The sequence below is a fragment of the Ceratocystis lukuohia genome (assembly GCF_044167205.1).
Source record: "Ceratocystis lukuohia strain C4212 chromosome Unknown Supercontig4_pilon, whole genome shotgun sequence".
Taxonomy (NCBI): Eukaryota; Fungi; Ascomycota; class Sordariomycetes; order Microascales; family Ceratocystidaceae; genus Ceratocystis; species Ceratocystis lukuohia.
The window spans coordinates 1,079,347-1,104,513 of NW_027263523.1; the positions used below are offsets into that span (position 1 = coordinate 1,079,347).

Consider the following 25,167-nt stretch of genomic DNA (forward strand, 5'->3'; position numbering starts at 1 on the left):
AAACGAAAGGGCAACTGCAACTGCAGCCTTCTTGCCTTTTTGGCTCTCTGCACCTTCCTGTTCGATGATTTACTATCTTTTTTTTTTTTTAGGGATCTTGCATGCTGATTTATTTCGTCCCTTGAAGATCTGCACTTTTTCGTCTTCCTTTTCCTTTCACTCTGTTTTTCTTCCCTTTCAATCATTTTCTTCATTTATTTTTCCTCATTTTTCATTTTGGCTGCTACCAACGTATAAAATAATTCGGACTCAATTTCTTCTTGTATTTTGACTTCCAGGAAAAATCTCCTTCTTTCCTTCCTTCCTTTTTTTTTTTTTTTTTTTTTTTTTTTTCTTTATTTTTCTCGACAAATTCGAGGCTGGCGACCGGGCATCAAAAATTCTCTTTCGTCCCAGCAACCAAGGCCTCACTCTTGTCTTGGTCTTTTTGCTTTCGAAGCTAAAATTACGCTCCCGGTCGCTTTTTCATTGATCTCGGATCGATTTCGTTTTTTTTCCTCAAGGACCCCGCGACAAGCTTCAAATTTCTGATAAATAGCCAGCGCTTACGGCTCAACGCGATAAGTCGGGTTGGAATACGATTGGACTGTCGTCGTGGTTTTGCTGGATTTTTATTTGGGCATCTGGCCCATCGGCAACGCAACACGCAGACGCTTAGTACTACGTCATTGTCTATGCGACTGGACCTTAGTTGTCTGTCTGAAGCTTACCCCAGGCCTTTGCACTTCACACCTAAAAGCTTGCTTTGGCTTGCTCAAAGTTAAATCTGTATTTTTCTAACCTCGCTCCTGATTTCATCTCGAAACCGCCCTCTCTTGATATTTGGGCTTTTAATCTGCAGCATCCCGAGTCCATTTACATAGATCGCCTACGCAGTCCATCTCTGCCAGCCTTGTGCCCTTTGTTGGCTTCGGCTTTGGCCTTGTATCGATTTTTGCACTACCCTCATAACTATCGAATCCCGATTTCTTCGCTAGAATGACGACTCCTGTAGGGCAAGACAACTGGCTTGCCTATCTTGAGGAAGCATCGCGTAATGTTAAAGATATTGAATCATGCACTGTTGCCCTCGAACACTTTCGTAGAGCCACCAATGCGGAAACTGGAAGCTTAGAGATATGGCGCACATACTGCGAATTTTTCCATTCGCTATACGTCAGCTCTCTAGACCCGCGCAGGCCAGGCTCCAGGCTCGCGCGCTGGTCCAATGACGAGCTTATGATGGCACACGAAATGTTCACGCTGGATGCTACTTTGCAGCTTTGGCAAGAAGGCTACGAGGCCATTAGATATCGACTGAGCGACAGCCACATTTTATGGAATCGTTGGATCGGCCTCGAGATGGAACAACTGGTTCGCACTCAAACCCCCGAAGGAATACGCCGTATCACGCACCTATATCGCAATCGTTTGGTCACCCCTCACGTCCAGTGGGACCAGACAGCCTCCAGCTTCGCCTCTTTCCTATCCGAATTCAATCGGCCCGCCTGGGAATCCACTATGCAGCAAATAACCGAGAGTGCGCAAACCGCCAAAGCCGTTATGCGGGGTCCTCGCGAAGATTTTGAATATAAACTCGACAAAGCCCAGCGCGAAAACCGTCACGATATAGAGCGCGCAGTGCTCCTCGAATATCTCGACTGGGAAGTTAACCATGCCTCCTTCCATGTGCGTAAAAATAACCCCGACTGCCAACTCTTGCACGACGTCTGTACCGGCCTTTTCTCTCGCGCTCTTACCGGAATTTTTACGCGCGATGAAGGTGTTTGGGAGGACTACATTGTGCATTTGTGTAGCAACATGAATATGGACAAGCCTAATGAACTGTCCAGTTTGTTGCATGTTCTCCAACGGGCTACAGACCATTGTCCTTGGTCGGGCAATCTATGGTCCCGCTACATCCTTGCAGCTGAACAGGCCTGTACACCTTTTGAGGATGTTGAGCGTATAAAGCATGCTGCTACGGCGTCTTCCAAGCTATTGGAGGGTGGCTTGGAAAGCCTGGTATCAATGTACATTGCTTGGTGTGGCTTCCTCAAGCGGCGAGCTGTGGAACAAGGTGGCGAATCTCTCGACCATGCCGATATGGGCTTTGCTGCAGCTTTGGAGGATATTAAAATCCATGGGCGCGAGCTATATGGAAATGACGAATATAAGGGAGATCCAATGTTCAGAGTGGAGCGTATATTCATTGAGTACCTGACGGAAGCCAAGCGCAATATTGGAGACGCCCGCGACTACTGGAACACACTCGCCCGCAAGCCGATTTATGCCGATAATTATATTTTTTGGCAACAATACTTTTCGTGGGAGATGATTGTTTATGGGAATGAATTACTCTCAAGCGAAAGCCTAGCCAGATCCGTTCCTGCTGTACAAAGAAAACGCGTGCCCTTTCGCGCCACAGCTGTTCTTAAGAGGGCTATTGAGCGGAGGACTCTTGATTGGCCGGAGCAGCTGCTTGAATTCTACATGCAACACTGTAATGAGTATGAAACTGTTGATACCATCCGTTCTGCTCAGGATATTGTACGCAGGACAGGAAAGTTTGTGGCCAAGCGACGTGACAGGGAAAGAGAAGCTGCTTATGCAGATCATCAAACCGCACAGCAGGCACAAGCTCAGACACAGACACAGACACAGGCTCAGGCTCAGGCTCAAGGTCAGGCTGGATCGGGAGTGCTAGATCACCAGCACGTTGTTCCTGCACAAAATAATAATCAAAGCTCACCATCCACCGGGAAACGCAAGCGTGACAGCGCTGACGATAGTGCAGATGGATACAGCAAAGAAGCCGCCATTTCTGACACAAGCAAACGCCCGAAAAACGATTCCACAGTGGCGATGGACGGCGGCATATTAGTGGATGGCACTGACGTGAAGCCTAAGCGGGACCGCGAGAATACTACTGTCGTAGTGAGTGGTCTTCCTGGTAATGTCACTGTTGGTGGGATTAAGAAATATCTGCGCGAGTTTGGCCAAATCCACAATGTGTTGTTGGTGCCTGAGGCTGACAACTCTACAACAGCCATGGTGGAGTTTGATTCCTGCGACGATGCTAGGTCTGTTATCATGCTACGTAATGGCAAGTACTTTGGCGAAAGCCAGCTTACTGTTTCATCGGGCTTTAACCTCACTGTTTTTGTGACTAACTACCCCCCGGCTGCTGATGACGCCTTCATTCGCGATCTTTTCAAAGGCTCTGGTGATATTCTTAGCATCCGCTGGCCCAGTCTTAAGTACAACACACATCGTCGCTTTTGCTACGTGACTTTCCGTTCCCCAGAGGCCTCGGCAAAGGCTGTGGCTTTAGACGGGAAGAAGCTAGAGAATAAGTACCGCCTTGAGGTCAAGTACTCTGATCCTGCAAATAAGCGCAAACGTCAGGGTGCCACGTCGGAAGGCCGTGAAGTGCATGTTGGCAACGTTGATGGTGATGCGACGGAGGATGAGCTGCGCGCTGTGTTTTCCAAGTATGGGACTGTTGAAAGTGTGCGGCTGCTGCGCGCCATGAGCGGCCGAAACTTTGGCACTGCATTTGTGGTTTTTGGAACGGTCGAACAGGCAATCAAGGCAGCTGAAGAGTTGAATAATGTCAAATTCCGAACGCGTATTATACGTGTCGAGGTATCGCAACAACGCAACTTCAAGACTAGCGCTAAGACTACTGTTGGACTTAATTCTGCCGCAGACGATACGGGCACAGAAGGTGGCCTTGCTGCCCCCTCAGCCGTATCTGAAAAGGGACTCCCAGGCGTCTCCGCTGCCGAAATCGACGCACGCACAATTGCCCTCATGGGCCTACCGGATACGGTCAATGATGCGCGTGTGAAGGCTCTGGTGGCCCCAATAGGCGAGATTATCAAGCTTGTGCTTCTTCCTGCACAGGGAGGGGCCAAGATCGAGTTTGCGGACTCGGCAACCGCAGGCAAGGCACAATTGCAGCTTAGCGGAGTGGAGTTTGAGGGACGCACGCTCCGTACTGGAACGGTCAAGGATTTGCGCAACGAAAAGGCACCCGGGTCTGGGTCTAAGCCTGCCAATGGGGATAAAAAGCCACTGGCCTCTCAGCCTGGTCCTGCCACGGGAAGCAAGGCTGCACCAGCAACTAAGCTCTTCGCACCGCCGAAACGGACATTGGGCAAAGGTGGTCCCAAACGCAGCGGGCTCGCTATTTCAGGTGTGAAGAAGCCTATGGGCGTTGGGATGACGACAGCACCAGCAACAGCCGTGTCTGCTTCAGTACCCCCTGTGGCGCCATCTCCGGACACGAAGGCGGATGTTGTTGCTGGCGAGCCCACTAAGCCGAATGGGATGAAGAACAACGCCGATTTCAAAGCGCTGTTTCTGGCTAGTAAGAAGGAAAAGGACTCGGCTTAGGGCCTTGCCTTCTCTTCGCTATACTTTTTGTTCTTTGTCGAAAAAGCCCTTTCTTTCTTTTCATTGGAGTTTTTTTTTCTTTAGTCCTCTTTATTATTTTCCTAGATGGGAAGTTCTCGATTCACGCCTCATCTCATTCCTATTCTACTCTCTTTTACCTTTCTCCATACTTTACTAGGAGCAAATATTTGGACTTGGAACTTCTCAGGTTTCTTCTATTTACTCTATTTTTTTTTTCTCTTCATTTTCCTGCTTTATTTACTCTATTATTTTCATATTTCCCCCTCTATTTTCTTTTCTTCTGGCTCTCATGTAACACAGAGAACTAACATACATCATTTACTCTATTCCATTTTTTACTCTAGCTGTACATTATGCGGTACATCTGACCCTCATATCTTTTCCCTATTATTCCTCCTTGTACTCCTCATTCGTTGTCGCTTAATCTCATGATATCTAACAACTTAAAACATGATTCTGGACTCTTGAGTCAGCTTTATTTGCCTTCTGTCAATGCTTGTCGTTACTTGTAGTGCTGTGAATTTTCGTAGGTTATGTGTACGTACGTATATGCAACTAAGTAGATATCGATGGATACCCTTCCCCGTCTACTAAAATGTTCATTTTTTTCCCTAACTTTCTACCACCATGTTCATTTATCGGCGCCCACCTATGCCGCTACTGCTGTTTCCACCAGCCGTCGAACTCCCTGCACTTACGCCTGATGTCTTTGGTTCCTCAAAGTCTTGCTCAAAAATGCGCTGCCAGATATCCAGCCATTTTTGCTGTTGTGGCGTAGGAAGTGCGCCGGGGTTTTTGAATGAACGAGAGAGAATCTCACGTAGTCTTAAGCGTAGTGCCTTGATGGCTAATGTTGACTTCCAGTCCTGCAGTGAGAAGCGGGCACGATTTCCGTCGAGGGTGAATATACCGTTAAAGAGCTGATAGAGGGTTTTGTGTTAGTAGGAAAGGGGAGGAGAGGAGAGGAGAGGAGGAAAGTTACTTACATCGCAACGAACATCGCCGCAGAGAAGTGCAATGGCAAATGGATCAGCTGCCGTTGTTTCATGAGCATGGTAGACTCTGATATCCCAAAATAACATGTTAGCATATCGTAATCATTCATATGAGAAAACTCGACTCAATGTTGTCTGAGTGCTACTCACTTCTTGGACTCGAGAATATGGTAGTAGCTTAGCCACTTAGCATCCGTCAACGAACCCTTGTTGATGCTTGTTGGATGTAGACTGATGGTCTGATTATTGCCGACGTTGCGTAGATGGCGAGATCCTGGCTTTTCTCGCACGAGAAGTTTGGGGTAGAAACTCCACGCAATGACACTGGTGGTAATAGCGTCAATATCCGAGTTCCTGTTGACGCGTTGTGGCAGCTCGTAGAACGCTTGCACACCGCGCCGGCCACGGTTCGACATGAAGCGGACGCGATCTAGAGTGCGTCTCTCTTCGTCTGTTAACGCCAAAACGCCAGCATCAATAAGTGCTACCATTAGCTGGCCCTTAAGGTCTTCAATGTTGGACAGTGCCTGTTGGTTGAGGTAGTTTTTGCGGCAAAACTGAAAGTCCTTGGCAGTCGTCAGACATGTTTTGCGCCACGCACAGTACGCATTGTAGACAGTTAGCAGGTCTGAGTCGCCACGACGGAAAGCCATCCGGGCATTGTCGGCCTGGGCTCTCTGGCCAAAGGGAGCTTGGAAGGGAGACTTGGCCGATAGTACGGCAGCCACGGTTAGAGACATGTCCAAACATCTAAAAACTGTTCCTAGGAGCAACAGCTTGCCTAGAAACACATCGACAGGCAAGCGCGCAAGTTGGACGCCCAGTGGCGTCAGCTCCTCGCTTGATGTCAAAGCACGAACATCAACCAGAGAGTCAATGGCTTTCTTGATGTTTTTGGCTAAAGGAGGAGACATAGCTTCGTTTAGGGTTTCCTCAATGCCACCTAGCTTGCAGATCTTGATGCGCATGGCCAAATCTTGCAGCGATAAACGCAGCATCTCGGGCTGCTGGTCATCAGCTAGACGGTTCTCAAAACGGAACCGCGTGAACATATGGAAGCATATGCCCTGCTGAACACGACCGGCTCTGCCGCGTCTTTGCTTTGCATTGGCGCGTGAGATGTACGTATCTAGAAGTTGCGACATTTGCCGTTTTTCAATAAAGCGCATCTCCTTGTGTTTACCTGTGTCAATGACACAGGTGATGTCAGGAATTGTGATACCAGTTTCGGCGATATTTGTGGCTAGTACAATCTTGCGCTTGCCCTCAGGAGGCACAACAAAAGCCATCTCTTGGTCTTCGGTGGCGATGCTAGAGTGGAGAGGGTATATAAGCCAATCCTTGAACGTCGGGTCGCCGAGAAGCATATCATTAAGGGTGCGGATATCTGCCATGCCAGGAAGGAAGACTAGCACGGCTTTCGAGTAGGGGATATAGCTCTCGTGGGACCCAATCTTGGCAATAAGCTGCACAATTAGATCGAATTCAATGCGCTTCTCGTCAAGATTGGCAACAGTCGACTTTGTGGCCGAAGAATAGCCGGCGAGATACGCAGCAAGATCGGCTTTGGGTGCGGCGGTGCCATCAGCATCAGGCTCGGGCGCATCGTCGTCAATCTGGACCAGCTGCTCTTCTTCGCCTGCTGTCCAACCTGTCAATTCAATGGCATCCTCGATAAATTTTGTCTCAACCGGGAACGTGCGGCCAGGGACTTGAAGCACGGGGGCTCCATCAAGATACTTGGAAAAAACATCAGCTTGGATGGTAGCGGACATAAGTACGACCTTGAGATCTGGCCGTCTCTTCATCAGTCTCTTGAGCACAATCAGGAGGAAGTCGCTGTCGATGGTTCGTTCATGGACTTCATCAAGCACCAGATGTGTGATTTCTTGTAGGTCGTTGGAGTTCTCGAGCATCCGCATAACAATACCAGTGGTGGCGTAGACCAGCTTCGTCTCCTTAGTAGTGTTGGACTCGAGGCGTATAGAATAGCCAACCAGCGACCTGTAGGTGCCAATATCGCCTCTGTTTTCACCTAGCTCTTCGCTAACACGGCGAGCAAGCGCCACTGCTGAGATTCGCCGAGGCTCTGTACAGTAGACTTTACAGCGCTTGCCTTGGGACATTTCGTGCTCGAGGATGAAGGCAGGGACTTGGGTACTCTTGCCACATCCCGTTTCACCACAGATGATGACGATTGGGTGGTTATCAATGGCCTCAAGGACTTGCGATTTGAAGCGCCACATGGGCAATTGACTGCGGAATTTCTATCCGACAAGTTAGTTTTTGGGCATCAAAAATTAGAGCCTAGGTCTCAAGGCTGGCTCAGGCCGCTAATGCAAGTACTTACGGTCATTGCCCGGAACTTGGGCGTAGATGTCTTGTCCGCCCATATTTTGCAGATGGCGTCTGAGTCTGCGGCTGGGATTGCGCTCCGGTCCATGTTGGCACTTTCGCCGTCACCCTGCTTCCTAGCCGCTACTCGACCGCGGAATGCCTTCTGTAGGATGACTCCGTCCTCAAGGTCGCGTGTCTGCTTTTGCTTTACTAGATCGCGCAAATTGCGAAGACACTCACGGTCAATAGCATCTATCTTTTGCTTTCTTTGGAGTTCCCACTCATCCCAAACCTCCTTCCATTGTGGCGACAACTGAAGGTAGCGCGACTTTTGCTCCTTTGGCTGGTTGAGAGTGAGGTAATACATAGCTGCCACAGCAATAAATGCCTGGGATTGCGCCTTGTTAGGCGCGGCGATGGTTGTCATTGAGAATTCAGTAAGTTCAGAGCTGTGATACACAGAAACCTCGGGGATGGCTATCTCTGTAGTGAGTTCCTGGGGCTTACTCCACGTGATTGCGACTAGATGACGGACAGCAAAGGGCACTTCTGAGATGAGGACGGTCTTGACTTCTTGTGAGTTGCGTGATCTACACAGAGTGGTCAGAATTGAAAGGGGATTAGTCCCAGTAGGCTCTCCAAAGTCGTGAATGGTGACTGTCTTGCCGTTTGAGTCTTTGCTGACGAGGGCTGATTTGCCGTCCTCGCCCGTTTCCATCTGCGGCAAGCTGCCAAATAAGTCGCCTAGGTCCATGTTGTTTTCATCTTCAGCCTCAGCAAGAATTTCAGCAGCCATTCGCTCGGCTTCTCTGGCAAGTTCATCAGAGTCATTTTCGGGCTCAGTTGGCTTTTCTGTGCTCGCCTCAGCAACTCCTACTGATTTTTCTGCTTCTTTTTCCTTTCTCTCTTTCTGTGCTGCAGATCGCATGGCTTCCGCAGTCGCTTTAGCCTGGGCCTGTTTTGCTGCTGCGACCTCTTTCTCCATTATGACTTTCTTGGCATGCCATTGCCTGTCAGCCTCAATCTTAGCAAACTTGTCAAACAGAACGTCGTTCTGGATGCGTGCTAGCTTGGCCTTGAGCTTGTCCAGGGTAACAGTATCCACATCTGAGGCAGGAGTTTGGCTCTTTAAATCATTCTTCTGACCCGAAAGAGAGTGCTCCATTTGGAATATCTTAGTCTTGGTCTCGAGATATTGGGGAGCTAGATCTTCAGGCTCAATATCGCTGATGTCATACATAACTGCCGGCTTTTTCTTCGACGCCGCGGCCTTGGGCTTTTTCGGCTCAGGAGCCTTCTTTGTATGAGGGCTGCTCTGGCGGGGGGTAGCCTGGCCTGAAGGGGGCACTGATTCTAGAGGCAACAGTTAATGGACAGACGCATACAGAGCTGATGAGGAGCCTCTTACCATGGGATTTCTTTTCGCGTCCGCGGTCTTCATATGAAGGAAGCTCGTCAACTGAGCATTCTCGTGCAAACCACTCCAGAGCTTCCTCCAAGCCCCAGATACTGTCCTTGGCAATGGCATTGGGATCTGGACCAGCCTCCAAGACAACCTGAATTACTTGCTGAATTCTGTGATTTGAAAAGCCCAGCTCCATCAAGGTTCGCTCGAGGGTCCACAAGCGGATGGCTACATTATCTTCCTGCTGGTTTTTGGATTTGGCAGAGGACTGTGAGCTTGAAGCCGTTCCTTGGCCCGATCCAAAGCGTTTCTCAGCCTGGATTAGGCTCATAATGCGGTCGACAATCTCCTGGGGCATCCATTTCTGGCTGCTGATGGGATCGGCCTGACCACGCAGAACACGACGGTCGGTTTGTAGCCGCTGCTGCTGGCGCTTGACAGCCAGGCGTACCTTTTCGGCATTGGCCTCGACTAGAAGTTGCAACTCAGATTCTTCCAGCTGTGCCGCAAACTCCTCAGCAGTCAACTCCTTTTGTGGTACTGATCCGTTTTGGGGGGCGTCACAGGTGGCCGGGTTGGCTCCTCCTCCGGTTGAGCCTGGGGTAACACCTACACCGGGGACGCTCGAGGCGGGTGTTCTGTGCTTTCCCTTGGTGCTCAAGCTGCCCTTTGGGGCGTCGGTAGTGGCGGACGAACTGTCATTGGCTGGCTTGGTGGCATTTTCAGGGTTCGGAGTCGTGGCGTCAGGTGTGGCGTCGACTCGCGGTTTTGAGGCAACGGAAGTGGTTGCAAATCCACGACTTGGGTTGGTGACCTTTTTTCTTTTAGGGGCCATTATGGATATATCGAAACAATAATAGAGGAGAGATTTGTTGTTGTTGTGAGGTAATGGTGGTGAGGTTGCCGATGGGGCTTCTTTCTATAAGCCAGCAGTATAGAGCCAAGAGTAGAGGCAGAAACTGAAGAAGAAGCTAAAGAAAAAGGAATGATGGAGGGAAACAAGAGAGGGAAGAGGAAAGCTAAAGACAACCAAGCAGAAAAAGCCTGCGTTTGATGATGCTGACAATCAAATGAAGGCAAACAACAAAGAACAGCAAGCTTCAAACAGAAGCAAGGCAAAAGTCTCAATACACTTTGTGATGTGGACACCACAAGGCTGAGAGAAGCGATGACAAGGCTGGGGTTTAGTGACTCCAATGACTTCAGAGGTAGGAATGTGAAGTTGCAAAATTTATAGCCTCGAAAGTTTCAAGTAATTGCTTGCTTTGGTTTCTGATAGAAGGGGCCACTCGGAACAAGATTGAGAGCCTGAAAAAGCGGGGGCCGGTGGTTGGATCGTAGGTTCCTTCCTTGAAGTGTCAAAAACCTAAAGTTATGAAACAGAGTGCCACAAGCCCTTTTATACAGACAGCGACAGGCTTCACCAAGACATTGAAGCTCTCTCTCGAGAAAAAACGCACACAATTCCAAAAGTACAAAACAACAGAACAACGAGACGAACAGGTAAGCAAGCTTCCATCTAAAAGATCGGCTTTTGGGAACCCTAGGCTACCATTTAAACCCTAACTCGTCTTAGTCCCTCGGAGGCTACTTTATCCTAGCCAACTAGCAAATCCGGGCCATGGTTCATTTAGCCGCCCATGTAGTAAGCAAGCTTGAGTGCATTAGAAGGAATTGGAAGGCGGGGGCAGGGACAACACTAGACAATAATTAAACAATAACTGAACAATAGTAGAGCTTACTGAGCTGAAAAGGGAAGCCTAATGAGGTACTAGGAAGGGCTAGAGAAGTTCAAAGGAGAGATAACATGCCCATTCGCCACCCATGGTTTCCGTGAATGCATGCCGCGTTCGTACTTGTATGATTTATCCTAGAAATTGGTTTACGGGAGCCCGGGTTTGCTCTTAACACATTTCACCCTACATCCATTGATATCCTATACTTCATTAGACCTATTTTCTCTTCTCTCCTCCTCCTTTGCTTCACATTGTTGTCTGTCTCTATTACGTTACGCGCTTCATCATGACACACATTTCCATCCGCAATCTTACCTCCAAGCCTCTTAAGCTTGTCAGGTTTGAGCGGTTCGATGGTTCCAAAGAGTCTACAGGAACTACCTTGGGCAATGTAGTCGGTACGGTCTCTAGTTTCTTGAACGCCACCGACTTTTCGCGCACGAAACTCGTGGTTAAGAGTGATGCCAAGCATGAACAGGATATCTCCATTGACCTCCCAGCTTTTGAAACGCGGGAGACAGATATTGAGGTGCCAAACAAGCCTGATAACGAAGTCGTGCGGCTCCAGTTCGAGCATGAAGAAAAGAAGTACGAGACTGATGTGCCGAGCCCTAGCAAAAAGAGCAGTGAGCTCAAGAGTCTAGATGGAGGCGATCTCCAGATCACAGCTGTTTTCGTGCGGGGAACCGGCTTGATCACACTACTTTCGTCAGCTCGGTTGAACCAATGGATGGGAAAGCTGGCCGACGACATTTCATTGACTTGCTTGTCGATTCCAGGGACCCACAACAGCCCAACCTGCTACGTGGCTCTCCCTAGCGTGCGGTGTCAAGCTGTAGATGTGCGGGAACAGCTGGCTAATGGCGTGCGCTTCTTGGATGTTCGTGTTTCTGTTGATCCTGACAACGATGAAATGGCCCTGGTACACTCGGCATTTCCCATCAGCCTCACCGGCCATAAGTACTTTCACGATATGGTCGAGTCTGTTCACAGCTTTTTAGAGGAGAACCCTAGCGAGACTGTCATCATGAGCGTCAAGCGTGAGGGTACTGGAAAAGGTACCGACGCTGACCTGGGCAAGCACTTACACAACCGCCATATTTCCACGAAGTCGGAGAGCTGGTGGACCGGATCAGGCATTCCCACACTGGGTGAAGCTCGAGGGAAGATTATCCTGATGAGTCGCTTCCGGCCAGACCAGGAACATCAAGATCGTTGTGGCATTCAGGCGGCACCGTGGCCCGATAACTGCGAGGATGCACTAGCGGCCGGCGGCCTGGTGCGAGTGCAAGACTTTTACGAAGTCACGGAGAGCACCAACATTGAAAAGAAGCGGGAACTGAGTTGTGCACACCTCGAAAGAGCAGCCGAACATCAGGGAAATAGCAGCCATATCTTTGTGAACTTCCTGACGGCAAGTAACTTCTTCAACGCCACCTGCTGGCCAGAGCGCATTGCTGCTAAGTTGAACCCGTCAATCATTGAATACCTATGTGGTTGTCATGGTATCACTGGCAAAGGCCCCCAGAATCTGGACGTTGGTGATGGTGCGACAGGCATCGTGGTGACTGACTGGGTGGGTGCGAATGGCGATTGGGATCTAGTGCTGTGTATCGTGGGCATGAACGCGAAGTTGGTCCGTTAGAAGCGAAATGGCAGAGGGGCAGGTGTTAGGTGAGGAGAATTGTCGAGATAGGCTTTTGCTTTGTTTGCTATAGAGCTAGACTGTTATGTATGAGAGGGGATGAGTCAGCAAATTTACAGGTGTAGGATGTTCGCTGCAGCAACAACTACTGCACATCTATGTAAAGTGCAGTGCAATGGGTGTGGATTTTTGTTTGATGCGCTTGCTATGGATTCATAGCATGATATATTCCCAGTATATGCATGTCTCCGCTTTTGAACTTCTGGCTCGTCCCGTACATTCCTTTTCTGTCTTATCCTGTTCTTGTGCTTTTGTGTGTCAATCAGTGCCACCAACCAGCAACTTCCCTTTTTCATCATCAAAAAAGAGCCATTCTATCTGCCCTACTGTTTCTATTGCTTTCCAACAAATTCTATAGCATCTTGTGGGCACACGCCTTGTCTCCCCTTTTATGCGCTGGCCTTGGTCTTGATCTCGGCATTTTCCTCCTCGTTTCTCTTGACATCGGCTTTGTTGGTGATGAGACGCTATGGAAACAAAAGTGTTAGCCAGCTACTTGGTCGCAAGTAGAATTCTTGTGTCTGTGTCTGTGTATACAAACTTACCACAAGGTTACGCAGGAGCATGGCGATTGTGACCTTGCCAACCGACGGTACGTAGATCGAAGCTCGCTCCTTAATGGCTGGGCCATCAAAGTTGCGGAACGACGAAAAGTTGATGCATACGGCGCCCTCGCGGATTAGATCTGTGGGGATCTTGTATGACTCTACGGGTACACCACCGATGATAACATCACTAAGGGGCAGGGCATCCTTCAGCTCCCAGCCCTCCTTATCATGGACTTGGTGGCGCACTTGGCGGATTCCCTGACCACGGGTAAAGATCTGGACGCCGGTGATATCGACCGAGTAAACAGTAGCACCGTCGTTGGCAAGGAGGGCAGCTAGCGGCCGGCCATTGACCTCAGAGCGGTTAATGATGGTGATGGTCTTGCCGTACAGGCGGTTGCCATAGGCAAGCAGCGGGTTGTACAGCTGCAGATACTCCATGATCTTGACCACGGCGAGGGGCGTGCACGGCAGAATTGACTTCTTCAGGTTCGTGGGCGCATCGAGGAAGCGGACATTATGATACATGTTGTGGAGATGAGTGTGGCACAGGCCTTCAACATCCTTGTCAAGGGCAACGGTCTCCTGGATATACTTGTCGTGCATGAGGTTTCCAGGGAAGATGGGATAGTAGACGATAATGCCGTCGACCTTGTCGTCAACATTGGCCTCCAGAATCTTCTCTTCGAGCTCTTCCTTGTCAACTTGGCGCAGCTCGAAATCGAAGCCGCTTGAGAGAGACAAATAACGTCAGCAGAAAGGTCACACAAATTAAGTACAAGACAAGAGAGAGGGAGCGAGCATGTGGCGGTTATGCAAGGCATGTAATGCAATGCAGAAGAGCCAACGGGAAGGGGCCAGGCCAGGGCAGCCATACTTTTCCTCACATGTCTTCTTAGACCACTCTGCATACTGCATCGCATGCGGGTCACTGTTGGCCAGGAAAGCGACCAGAGAAGGCTTCTTGCCCAGAGTCTCTAGGGTCTGGTGCACCTCACCAAGAAGGCCCTTGGCGATGGTGTTGGCCAAGATGGTCTTGCAGGCAACAGGGGCAGTAGGTTCGGCCATTGTTACTGAATAGTGGTATCACAATGTAGAGACGGTTGATAGTGGCTTTGGTATCACAACAAGCAAGAGGAGAATGTCCGGTTGAACGAAGCCGGCAGGAAAAAAGAAGAGGACAGTGGCAACAAAGAAGAAAACGGGATTGGCGATGAGGGACAGCTACATTTTACAAGACTACTAGCAAGGCCAAAGACCAAGGAAAGAAGAAGAAAGGAGAAGGGGAAAAGAAGGAAAGCGAGGAGGGAGAAGAGAGAAGTTGATAAAGGCTACAGGACCTAGCTAGAAAAAAAATTAAGTCGCTCGCTCGCCGAAGCCCGGAGCCGGCTTAGAGGTCTTAGCGATTGCCTTAGGAGCTTTAGCGGTATTTAGGTGACTCTAGTAGTGACCTAGTTGTCTGTAGGCTCTAAAGCGATGAGATTTATTGTCGCTCTTAGGGCGGCACTGGAGCCACTAAGAGCGCTGCGGAAAAAATCTCAAGTAGAATTCCTTCCTGCCCCTCCAAACACCTAGATTGGTTCAAGCGCACAAAAACACACTGCCATTGGTCCGATAAGGTTTCCTCTCTCACCGCCTAAGCCGATAAGCGAATTCCTGCCCATAGCCCCTCCAATTTTTGGTTTTGCCAAAATAGAGTGGGGCGCTGCTTGATTGCGTTTGTTTGGCTATGGAAGACCCTGTCAACTTATCACCGTTGTCATATTAATATTACATAGCGAGAGTCAGGCCCAAGCAACGGCTCTAAGCAAAGACACTGAGGCTCCAGGCCATCAATACCTGTGATATCCATGCAAAATCGATATTGTTACGACACACACCTACCCGTCTCAAATCTTGCCTTGTGCCTTGTGCCTTGTCTCCGCGGTTGCTAGCTTGGATATCACCCACATCACAATTACCGTCCCCATCCCCATCTTCCTATACCTATGATGGCGGACTTTGATCAGTTAGCACTCAAATTCGTGCTTGAAGATGACCATCCTACTCGTGATGCCTTAGCTGCCGAGGCTGCTGAAGGTTAGCTACAAATCTCTCCCCTCTCTTGAACGCTTGGCCTGTGACCGATGACGCCTTTGCTAGAGCTTCTTCTAACTCTAAATCTTATGCACACAGTAATCAAATCTACTCCAAGAGCTTCTAATCCCATCCGCAAATGGGTCGAAAGTGTGCGGCCATGGATCCTTGGTGATGATGGAGAGGCTGGTTCTGGTGACCGCATTGCAAGAGCACGAGGTACGGTATAATGTATGGACTCGTCACTTGTAGATGACATGGCTAACATGCTGCAGCTCTTGACTTTCTTTCCACTACGCTTCATCTCCTTGATAAGGACTTTTTGCGCCTGGACCAAAGTAAGCCTCCCTAATAAACGACTCACAAAACGCCGGCTCACTTACTAATGCTTGCTGCAGTAAAGGTTCTCATCGCCTACTTTAGCTCCATGTTCACTATTGACCACCGCAGCGGCATTCTGCCTTCAGCCAAGGCTTTGTCTACCCTTACTTCCATGGAGTTCTTTCCCGTTGATGCTGCGCCTAGCATGCTCCATTCAGTATGTGCCATGGGCGATGAATTCCGCAATCAGATCCCCGTCACGCGATTGGCTGTCTATGAGCTGTTTACCACCTGCGTAACAAACCCTGCCATTGCTTCTGAACTGCGATCCAAGCAAAGTCCCGACTTGGTATTCATTAAGGAAATGATCGCCATGTGTGGTTCGGAGCGGGACCCCAAGAACATCCTCAAATGGTTTGGTCTCTTGGCGATCTTCCTCCGCGAATTTCACCCGTCCACGGAACTCAGCCTCGAGATCTTCAACACCTTCTCAGCCTATTTCCCAATCTCGCTGAGAGCATCACAACATCCATCTGGCATTACTGCAGATGACCTCAAGCTCGCTTTGAGGGATTGCTTTGTGGCAAACCCTCTGATGGCGCCGCACGCTTTTCCCTTCCTCCTCAGCAAAATTGAACAGGGCACAGGTGTGACTGCTAACGTCAAGGCAAGTGTATTCTCCCATGTCTTGAGTGTTTGGTTTAATGTTAACCTCTGTGGTTTTGTTTTTCTAGCTTGATATCATCCGCACACTTGAGGCTGGAATCAAAACTTACGACCCTTGCAAAACCACCGTTGTGCCATTTGCAGATCGAATTTGGAGCGCTCTCAAGTATGAAGTCCGCAATGGAGATGTTGACGATACTATTGATGCTACTCTAGACCTTTTCACTACACTTGCAAAAAGGCTAGAAGGCGATGATCTTCAGACATTCGCGCTGTCTGTTTTGAGGGAATGCACCGATGACTTAAGCAGCTCAACATATTCAGCCGGTGCTGGAAAGCTACTTGTGGCCTTAATGCGCGCCAAATTTCCGGCCTTTGCTCCGCTAGCAGCCCCAGTTGTGAATCACATTAGAGATGCCCTACGTCACAGCAAGTCTCCCGAGCATGCATCAGCACTCCTAACCTTACTTAACTCTGTGCTAGCTATCCGGCTACTATACCTTCAGAAACCCGAGGGCTTGTCTGACGAGGAACAGCTTGCCTTTAGGGCTGTTGACCCAACCTTTGTCACGCTTTATGAAAGCACTCTAAAGAAAATGTTTGCCGAGAGGTCGGCAATCAACAGAAATGCTGTGCAGTCTCTCGGTCTGCTTGCTTCACAACCATGCGCAGTGGAAAAAGGAACGCTTCTACTTGCCCATTCTACCTGCCAAGATATCACGGCAGAGCTGACAAATATGATTGTGCAGCCTTCAGATATTACGCCTAGTGTGTTGCAGGATGCAGTAGAAGCTCTCCAGAGAATAGTTTCAACATTGCCCGAGGCTTTTGACCAGATACTGAAGTCTAGCCTAACCGCAGGTAAAAGCTCAGATGATATAGACGCCTTTGTCATTCTGATGTCACAAGTTGCTTTTATCGGGTGCTCAGAACTGCCCAAAGCCGGATCTACGCATAGCAACTTCCTCCTCTTGACAACAAGCTTGCTGAATGCTCTAGATGGTGATATCGTTAAGGCACAGGAAAGTGCCGGCTTTTCCCACTTGACCTGGTCTGTTTATTTGACAGGATTGCAGGCAGCATTAATGAACTTTAGCGATATCTACTATGCTAAATGGCCCTTGGCACCTAGTCTCGGCTTCCCAGATGGCGCAACAAAGGACTCTTGGGTGTCATATATTCACAAGCGGTTTCCCAGCCTTCCTGCTTATGAAGGCACCTCAACCAAAAATGATGCCCCAGTCGATGCTACAGATGAACCCTCTGACATTGCTAATACCGATATTTTATTAATTGGTCTTTACGCTGTCCGCGGTATATTTCAGCGAGTACTGTCCGTGTCTGACTTTCAAGTCAATCTCGCTGCGCCCTTCAATGATGGCTCTGATTCTAGCCGCAGGTTCATCTTCTTCCTAGGCCAGCTCTCAACATACGTCATTAGCCAGTTGACCGAGAAGCAACAACAACTTCTGTCTCTGCAAGAGGAGGTCTTTGCCCTCTTTCACAGTGACGTTATCAAGAAGGTTATTGACACCGTGCATCCTGCAGAATACTTTGAAGAGAAAAGCCCAGATACCTTGCTTTCATCTCCAAGTATCGTCCCGTCTTGCCTCGATCTTTCCACAAGTTGCCTACAGGCTTTAAGGCCCAGTGTCGTCTCGGGCCTGTTTTCAAGCGGTTTTGGCCAAGAAGTCATTGCACAATGTCTCCTTTCACATGATGCTACGGAGCCTACAGTAGCCCGTGCCTATTGGCTCACGGTCCTAGCAAACAAACACGCTTTTGAAAAGAGCCCTAAGCTCCTTGCTCTATTAGAGTCACGCCTGGCCGTCTTAGTTACGTCTTCTGACGATGTTCTCGTTACCGCCAATGCTGTCTATGGCCTCCTTGCTGGCGCCTTACGCCGCTATACCGGCTCTAGCCTGTCCGCCTCCCTAGACCTTCTTCGCAAACTCACCTCCAACCCTACTTTAGGCCATATATTTGCCCAGTGGTACGACTATTTATTCTCACCAAAACCGCGTCTTGCCAAGGCGTTCCACGGCCTTACCAAGCCGACCTGGACCCAACGCGCTTACATTGAGCTTCTTGTGCCTCTTTTACAGGCTGCTCTCCCGTGTCCAACCAGCAATCCCACTGAGAAGCTAGCTGCAGCTAACGCCACAGTTGCAGTACTAGCGGCTGTGCGCCACCTTTCTTTTACTGTCTACCAGGATGATGCGCCCGTGTTGGTCCGGACCGTCCTAGCAGCTCTGAGCACCCTTCCAAGCTCTCTCGTTGCTGCGCCTGCGCTAGCTATATTGGAAGCTGTTATGGCTTCAAGCCCTACGCTACTCGAGTCACACGCACGTAGCGCCATCGACGTCTGCCTGCGCATATCTGTACTCGACACCAGCACTGCCAACATTGCGGCCTCAGCCGACAACAGCTGGATGCCCTCAGGATTTGGCGAGATATCCAATCCCGGCCCTGTGCTGGCCGCTGCTCGGAAGTCAGCGCTAGCTCTGTTAGGTCAGATGCCTGAGCGCTTCGAGCATCGACACTTGGTAGAACTAGCGCCGCGAGTCAAAAGAGCACTGGCGGTGGCATCAGGTGATAAAGTCCGCGCAGTGCGAGGGATAGCGACGAAGGCCCGAATGGCCTGGAATACAGTAGATGCGTAGATAATTCACGACTCAGTGGGTGGGTAGGGGGGTTCGAAATAGTACAGTTTAGAGGATCTAGTGCTGGTATGGACTTAGCTATAGTGATGTATAGTTTGCACACTTGGAGCATCAACTCAAAAGAAACTTTATAGATTAACACATGAATTGTGTCACGAAATAGTAAAGTGAGGCAGGGAATAGATATTATAGGTAGTACGAATATCTTTTATATCAGTTAACCTGAAAAATCAGTTGGTCATGTCACGAGAAATGGCGTGGTAACAAAAACACGAGGGTTGAACTAAAAGGACAACAGGAGAAGCAAGAGGGGAAGGAGCCATGTCCTAGCGAGGAGCTGGCGATAGTACAGGAGTTCGTCATCGGCATCACTCGACAGAGGATGAAGAGAAAGGTAAAGGGAGAAGATGGGGAGAGAAAGAAAAAGCTACTGATATAGCAGCCGAAGTAGAAGAGCAAACCCGCCAGTGAAAGAAGCAAGCTGATGGTGATTGAAAAAAGAAAAAACCTAAGATGGCATACAATCTGAGATCAAGAGAAAGGGAGACAAAAAAGGCAAGTTCATACACTAGAGAAGAACAAGAGGAACGGTAAAAGAAAGGATATCAAAGTACCAAAGTAGAAGCAAAAACAAGTAAATACACGCGATTCTAAGCAGAATGAAGTCGAGGGCAAGGAATGGAACGTCAATCGAACGAAGGAGAAAATCTCACGGGAAATATTGAGAGCATGAGAAGAGAGGGAGAAAAAGCAGTACGGGGTAGATCAAAGCGAGACGGGATGGAAGTGGGAAAGCCGAGAGAGGAAGAGCAGAATGCAAGCAAAATGAGAAGAAAAAGGCAAGTCGAAGAGTCAGACAAAAGCGATACCATCGGAGAAGAGAAAGTGACGAGAAGAAATGAGAAAAAGAAACAAGACAGTGCCAGATAGAAGTTTAAAGAAAAGAAACCAAATACAAAGGAAAATATAACGAGGGCCGGTTAATTCTCAATGGAAACCTAGCAAGGCTTTAGTTTAGGGCAGATCCTCCGACTTGGTATAGTTTGGCCATCCACCTGAGCGTTTGGTATGCGGCTTACCAGCCGGCACCGACGATAGCGGTGGCTTCTGGGGAAGAGAAGAGACAGAGGGAGGTGCGGAGTTGGTGGTTGTAGTTACAGCAGTGTCAGAGGAAGAGCTAGTAGCAGCTGGGGGAGACTCCGGCTTGGTTTCCCCTTGTGCAAGCGAGCCTTCTAGACCCTTTTTGACCTCGTCCTCTACATCTACACCTACGTCTGCAATGCTATCAGCGTCCTCGGCAGCGGCAATATTACCCTCGGCAGCGCCAATCGTAGTCGCGGTAGACTCGGATTCAGCAGTAACAGCAGCAATTTCCGGGCTTTCTCCATCCGCAACAGGGACGGGGGGTTTAGTAAGGATGATGCTGGCCCTAGCCATGATGCCCTTTTGACGCAGATAATCAATGGACTCGAGAATCGACAGATCCTCTTGCTCTTTGTCGTTCAGAATCAAGCGCTGGCGAATGGTCATCTGCCCATTGTTTGCCTGCTTCTCTTTGAGTGCTGCATCCCGCACAGCTGGGTCGTGGACGAAGCGGCACTTGCTCTTCTTTCCACAGTTACCACCAGTCGAAAAATACTTGCAGTGCTTTGTCACATCAGCCTTTCGCTCCTCAGCCGCAAGCTTCTGTTTAGCAGCCTCCTCATCGAGATCATCATCCGATTCGTCTTCCGACTGGCGCATTTCATCGCCCTCATCTTGTTGCTCACGCTTGCGCTTAATAGAAGACTCCACCTTTCGAAGCTGGCGGCGAAGCTTATCGGCTTGCTTTTCAAGGCGGAGGGCTTCTTCTCTGTCTTGCTGGGCCTTTTTCTGAGCTTCTTCATTGGCCTTCTTTTCCTCGATGCGTTGCTTGGTCGGATAGTTCTTGCGACGGTCCGAGATGTAAGCGGGAATATCGGTAATCCTATGGAGTAAGAGGAGGACGCATATATGGTTAGACTTATTCCTGTGTTGGATGATAGGAAGAACTTACTGCATCGTCTCCAGGCCCATGAGCTCCGTCAGATACTTCTCCTCGCCTTCGTCGTTGTCAGATGCACTTTCATCGCCAGGAGTCAGGCCCAGAGTGTTTGTCTTTCTCTTCTTTTTTTTGCCTGCCGCCACTAGGTCAGGCTTCTGCGAAGAGTTGGCATTGTTGGAATTACTATTGTTGTTGCTGTTGTTGTTTTTGTTGCTGTTGGAATTGGCATGAGCACTGTTAGACTTGTCTTCTCCTGTTTGTTTCTTTTGAGAATGCTGGTTGTGGTTCTTGGCATTGTTTTGGTGAGAGTTGTTGGAATGATGGCCAGAACCAGAAGAGTGATGGTTCCCGCGGCCACGCGATGAGTTTCCATCGCGGAAACTCCCTCCGCGCCCACGACCACGAGAGCCGCCTTGAGAGTTGTGGTGGTGGTTTGGCTTTACATTGTTATTGTGAGGAAGGGGAACAATCGGGGGAGGAGGGTAGGGATAGGCGGGTGTTCCAGATCCCCTTGGGTCAAAGGAGGGCTGGCCATATCGGCCTGCCATAGACTGCTGCTGATCAGAAGAGTTGCGATTGCTTGTATGGTTGTGGCCGTGGCCGTGGCTATGGCCGCCACGATCATTGTAGCCTCCTCGGCCACCACGTCCACTACCGCCGTTCGTAAACGGAACCGCGTGAGAAGAGCCTGGATGCCATTGGGGCGGCGGCTGGACGCCATAGTGGGCAGCGTAGGACTGTTGGTCAGGGTAGTTTTGCTCCCCATACACTGGCTGGGGGGGATACGAAGGCTGGCCATATGAATTGTAGTACGTAGAACCACTAGTAGCTGGAGGCAGAGCATGGTTCTGAGGGGGAGGGGGGGGCTGTTGAGGGTAAACAACAGCAGGCTGATGCTGCTGTTGCTGTTGCTCAGGCCAGTAGCCGGGGTATTGATTGTATGTAGTGGTACTAGGCTGACGTCCATATGAGGCAGCAGGATCAATGTATCCTTGAGGAGGGTGAGGTTGACGATTGTATGAGCCACCGCCTCGGCCGCCCCTACCAGCACCAGAGCCACCGCGACTTGGGGTATGAGATCCATAGCGAGTCGGGGGTACCCGATAGGGTGCCGGAGGCTGCTGGGTGGAAGGTGGAGGTGGAGGAGCGCCGAAATTGTAGGACATGGTTAGCTGTGAAGTTAAGCAACGGCAATAGAACAATGAGAAGCAAGAAAAGCGGAAAGCGAAAATGACAATGTAGTGATGAAAACGATGGATGAAGACCGGGACCAAAAGATAACGACGCTCCTTTGGAGAGATAAAGTGCGGGTACAAGGGCTGGATGACCGCCAGAAAAAGACACGTGAAAAAAAAGGCTGAGAGACTAAGGGGCTAAAAAGAAATACGGCTGTACTTTCAGCCCGAGAAATCAAACAACGCGATAACAAGAAGGGGATAAAACGGTCTCGAAATCAAAAAGTGACGATATCCTGCAGGGAGAATGAGAGCGGCCGTCTAGATCGCGAGGTAAAGAGGAAGAGCAATTAAAATAGAAATCAAAAAGTTATTGACGCCTAAAAAGGCTTTAGGCGCTCACCGAGGCTGACCGACCTAAACGCCCCACATGGATGCTTCTAATTGGTTGTATTCATTTGGCCCGCTTATAGCAAACAGCATGTCACGTGCTTAAAGAAACAACCTGCGATGGCCAAGGCCGTGATAGCTGAGGAGCCATGGTAAGGGACGTCATCTTAGGATAAGTCTACAGCATCATAATTAGGTTCCCCGGACTGTATTTAGAGATATCAAGTGCTATTGTGATCGGGCTATCTATCGATGTATGTTTGGTGGCTGTTACCAAGGTTTTATTACTGTCTCTAACATATCACAAAATCCTTTCCTTTTTTTTACTCTCTATTTTCTTTCTTATTTGTTTCTAATAATCAAGCCTCACCTCGCCTCTACTCAGAATCCTCTCTCTTTAAAGTCATGTTCATACTAGCAAGTCCTCTAACATCTATTCAACACAATTACAGTAGCTAACACCCTATCCTACAGACCAAAGTCGCTGATCTGGTGCAAATTGCGCCTGATGACTTCTCTAAGCGTAGTCGAGATGCGATAGAAGACAACATCAACGCAAAGTATGCGAACAGAGTACGATCCTTCCCCTCTCCCCATCTTCTTCTTCTTGCCAGGCCTGATCTTCCGTTGCCGCGGAGTCTCAGTCCCTCGCCATTACAAGCCTCACACTAACCATAACATCCTCCGCATAGGTCATCCAGAGCATTGGTCTCTGCATCTGTTTGTATGACCTGCTCTGGGCTTCGGAGGGCCTCATTGGCCATGGCGATGGTCTAGTCAACGTAAATGGTAAGCCGCACCGTGTCTCAATCACCGGCTGCTTAGGCTCTAGCTGACCCAGTTATGTAGTGGAATTCCGTATCATTGTCTTCAGGCCGTTCAGAGGCGAAGTTATGCTGGGCAGAATACGAAGCTCTACGCCTCAAGGCGTCTACTGTATGTCAGGCATCCTTCTCTCCTTCTCTTTGACCCTCTCAAAATGCTCACACTATCTACAGTAAGGACAGATTTCTTTGATGACATTTTTATTGACTGCGACAACCTTCCGGCTGGTGTTGAATAGTGAGTTATTTCCTGTTCCAAATCGCAGTCCAATCAAGCGTACTCACTAACCAAACCAAACACTCCAACAGCGACCACCAAAATCAAAATTGGGTTTGGTCATACGAAGACCCCGACTCTGGGTCGGTAGAGAATCTCATCATGGACAACAACGAAATGGTGCGCTTCCAGGTCATAGATGAGGAATGGCACGATCAGACACCTGACGGCCCGTCTCAAGCAGACGACCCCAACCTACGAAAAGCCCCCTACAAAATCAAGGGCAGCATGGCAAAGGAGGGCCTGGGTATCTGCTATTGGTGGGATTAGATTGTTCCATGCTAACCTTGGGACATGGCGTGCAAAAAAGAAAGGGAGAAAAATAATAGGTTGTGGTTGCGGGCATGTGTTTACTTGGTTCCGCTCTTTTTTTTTCAGGGCTGAATAGGCGAAGAGGTTTCAAGGTAGTTCTTCCGATTTTGACTTTGTTGCTTGCATTATCTGGATTTCTTTATTTATATATGACTGTAAAGTTGAAAAGCTCGACTCAGCACTAATCTGCTTTCAAGAAAAATCAAAGAGATTCTATACCAAAATGCTTGCTAGAAGTCTTTCCTCCACGCCATCTAGAACGGAGTAATGATCAACAACTGCAAGGTTCTCAGCCTCAGCCTTGAACTGCTTGTCGGGGTCCTGACCAGGGCCAAACATTGGCGGAGGCGCGCCCCCCATCTGTTGAGCCATCTGGTTGGCAGCTATGGTGGGTTAGCTTAGGAGCGATAGATAAGCCTTCACAGGACAACTTACCATTGTTGCTTCCTAAAATGAAGTTAAACACTGGCTGCAAGCCAAAAATACACAAAATGTACCACGAAATGCTAGACATCCAACGGGGGTCCATGTCTTTGGTGGCCACTCCGGCCTGGAGCATGCTCTTAAACTTGATTGTGATAGGGAAGGGGAGTTTCACTAGAAAGCTATAGTTAGTTACAGATTCCTTCAGCTATAGCAGACATGGTCCATATCACATACTTATAACATAGCCGCTGAAGAAGGCGTTAATCCAACTCATGATCAGAGTGTTAGGGATAATCATAGCCATATTGTTCTTCATCATCCCCATCATTCCATCCATGGCTGATGGATCGGTAAGTGGGTTTGCCGGCGGTTGGCCCTTCTTTTCGGGGTCCTTGAGGAAAGCACCAGCCTCAAAGGCAGAAATCAGGGCATCGCGGCGGGTATCAAACGACTTCTTCGAAAGCACGTAGAAATTTGAGCGCGTTGCAATGCCCTGCTGCAAGCCGCGCTGCTCGCGAATCGCAAGCGGCTCGAGTTTCTTGGGTGGGGTGGCGAGGAAGACAGTAGCGTAATGGCGCAGAATGCCAGTCAAGACCTGTAAAGAAGCAAGTTATTAGCGATAGTGATCCCCGGCTGGATACATGGGCACACAAGACAAGCAATTTATCAACTTACCATAACGATTGTGATAGGCACCAAAATCCAGTAGCTGTTAGTGATGGCGGTTAACAAAGGTGGTCTCTATCGCATAGCAGCGAATCAGCCAACATACAAAAGCTGGGGATCCCGATGGATCGTCTGTGGCACGGGATACGCCATAGTAGACACTTGGAAATGGCAAGATAGCAAAGGCTAATCAAAGTGCATAAAAAAAGGATCGCCCTTCT

At 49.2% G+C, this 25,167-nt stretch overlaps 8 protein-coding genes across 8 annotated transcripts; 4 read left to right on the forward strand and 4 right to left on the reverse strand.

Annotated features, from left to right (window-relative positions):
- Positions 1 to 978: 978 nt before the first annotated feature.
- HOO65_040294 (putative RNA-binding protein) lies at positions 979 to 4,380 on the forward strand (the record flags this gene model as incomplete). The annotated part of the gene is made up of 1 exon (XM_071000624.1): positions 979 to 4,380. The coding sequence occupies one exon, from the start codon at positions 979 to 981 to the stop codon at positions 4,378 to 4,380; it is 3,402 nt and encodes a 1,133-aa protein (XP_070859137.1).
- Positions 4,381 to 4,903: 523 nt separating this feature from the next.
- HOO65_040295 (putative helicase C15C4.05) lies at positions 4,904 to 9,973 on the reverse strand (the record flags this gene model as incomplete). Its single annotated transcript, XM_071002473.1, has 6 exons — positions 4,904 to 4,915; positions 5,100 to 5,321; positions 5,388 to 5,463; positions 5,547 to 7,663; positions 7,747 to 9,086; positions 9,142 to 9,973. 6 exons carry the CDS (start codon positions 9,971 to 9,973, stop codon positions 4,904 to 4,906), a joined length of 4,599 nt encoding a protein of 1,532 aa, XP_070859138.1.
- A 1,187-nt stretch (positions 9,974 to 11,160) lies between these two features.
- HOO65_040296 (1-phosphatidylinositol phosphodiesterase) lies at positions 11,161 to 12,519 on the forward strand (the record flags this gene model as incomplete). Its single annotated transcript, XM_071000625.1, has 1 exon — positions 11,161 to 12,519. The coding sequence occupies one exon, from the start codon at positions 11,161 to 11,163 to the stop codon at positions 12,517 to 12,519; it is 1,359 nt and encodes a 452-aa protein (XP_070859139.1).
- A 449-nt stretch (positions 12,520 to 12,968) lies between these two features.
- HOO65_040297 (methylenetetrahydrofolate dehydrogenase) lies at positions 12,969 to 14,195 on the reverse strand (the record flags this gene model as incomplete). Its single annotated transcript, XM_071002866.1, has 3 exons — positions 12,969 to 13,046; positions 13,125 to 13,857; positions 13,912 to 14,195. 3 exons carry the CDS (start codon positions 14,193 to 14,195, stop codon positions 12,969 to 12,971), a joined length of 1,095 nt encoding a protein of 364 aa, XP_070859140.1.
- A 923-nt stretch (positions 14,196 to 15,118) lies between these two features.
- HOO65_040298 (DNA repair/transcription protein mms19) lies at positions 15,119 to 18,853 on the forward strand (the record flags this gene model as incomplete). The annotated part of the gene is made up of 5 exons (XM_071002510.1): positions 15,119 to 15,206; positions 15,303 to 15,422; positions 15,479 to 15,541; positions 15,602 to 16,197; positions 16,259 to 18,853. 5 exons carry the CDS (start codon positions 15,119 to 15,121, stop codon positions 18,851 to 18,853), a joined length of 3,462 nt encoding a protein of 1,153 aa, XP_070859141.1.
- A 1,014-nt stretch (positions 18,854 to 19,867) lies between these two features.
- On the reverse strand, positions 19,868 to 22,042 carry HOO65_040299 (Nuclear fragile X mental retardation-interactingprotein 1 (NUFIP1); the record flags this gene model as incomplete). Its single annotated transcript, XM_071002654.1, has 2 exons — positions 19,868 to 20,819; positions 20,889 to 22,042. 2 exons carry the CDS (start codon positions 22,040 to 22,042, stop codon positions 19,868 to 19,870), a joined length of 2,106 nt encoding a protein of 701 aa, XP_070859142.1.
- Positions 22,043 to 22,590: 548 nt separating this feature from the next.
- On the forward strand, positions 22,591 to 23,812 carry HOO65_040300 (DNA-directed RNA polymerase III subunit RPC8; the record flags this gene model as incomplete). Its single annotated transcript, XM_071002867.1, has 6 exons — positions 22,591 to 22,593; positions 22,916 to 23,014; positions 23,134 to 23,230; positions 23,291 to 23,377; positions 23,440 to 23,503; positions 23,575 to 23,812. 6 exons carry the CDS (start codon positions 22,591 to 22,593, stop codon positions 23,810 to 23,812), a joined length of 588 nt encoding a protein of 195 aa, XP_070859143.1.
- A 255-nt stretch (positions 23,813 to 24,067) lies between these two features.
- On the reverse strand, positions 24,068 to 24,958 carry HOO65_040301 (ER membrane protein complex subunit 3; the record flags this gene model as incomplete). The annotated part of the gene is made up of 4 exons (XM_071002985.1): positions 24,068 to 24,237; positions 24,290 to 24,451; positions 24,515 to 24,875; positions 24,956 to 24,958. 4 exons carry the CDS (start codon positions 24,956 to 24,958, stop codon positions 24,068 to 24,070), a joined length of 696 nt encoding a protein of 231 aa, XP_070859144.1.
- Between the last annotated feature and the right edge of the window lie 209 nt (positions 24,959 to 25,167).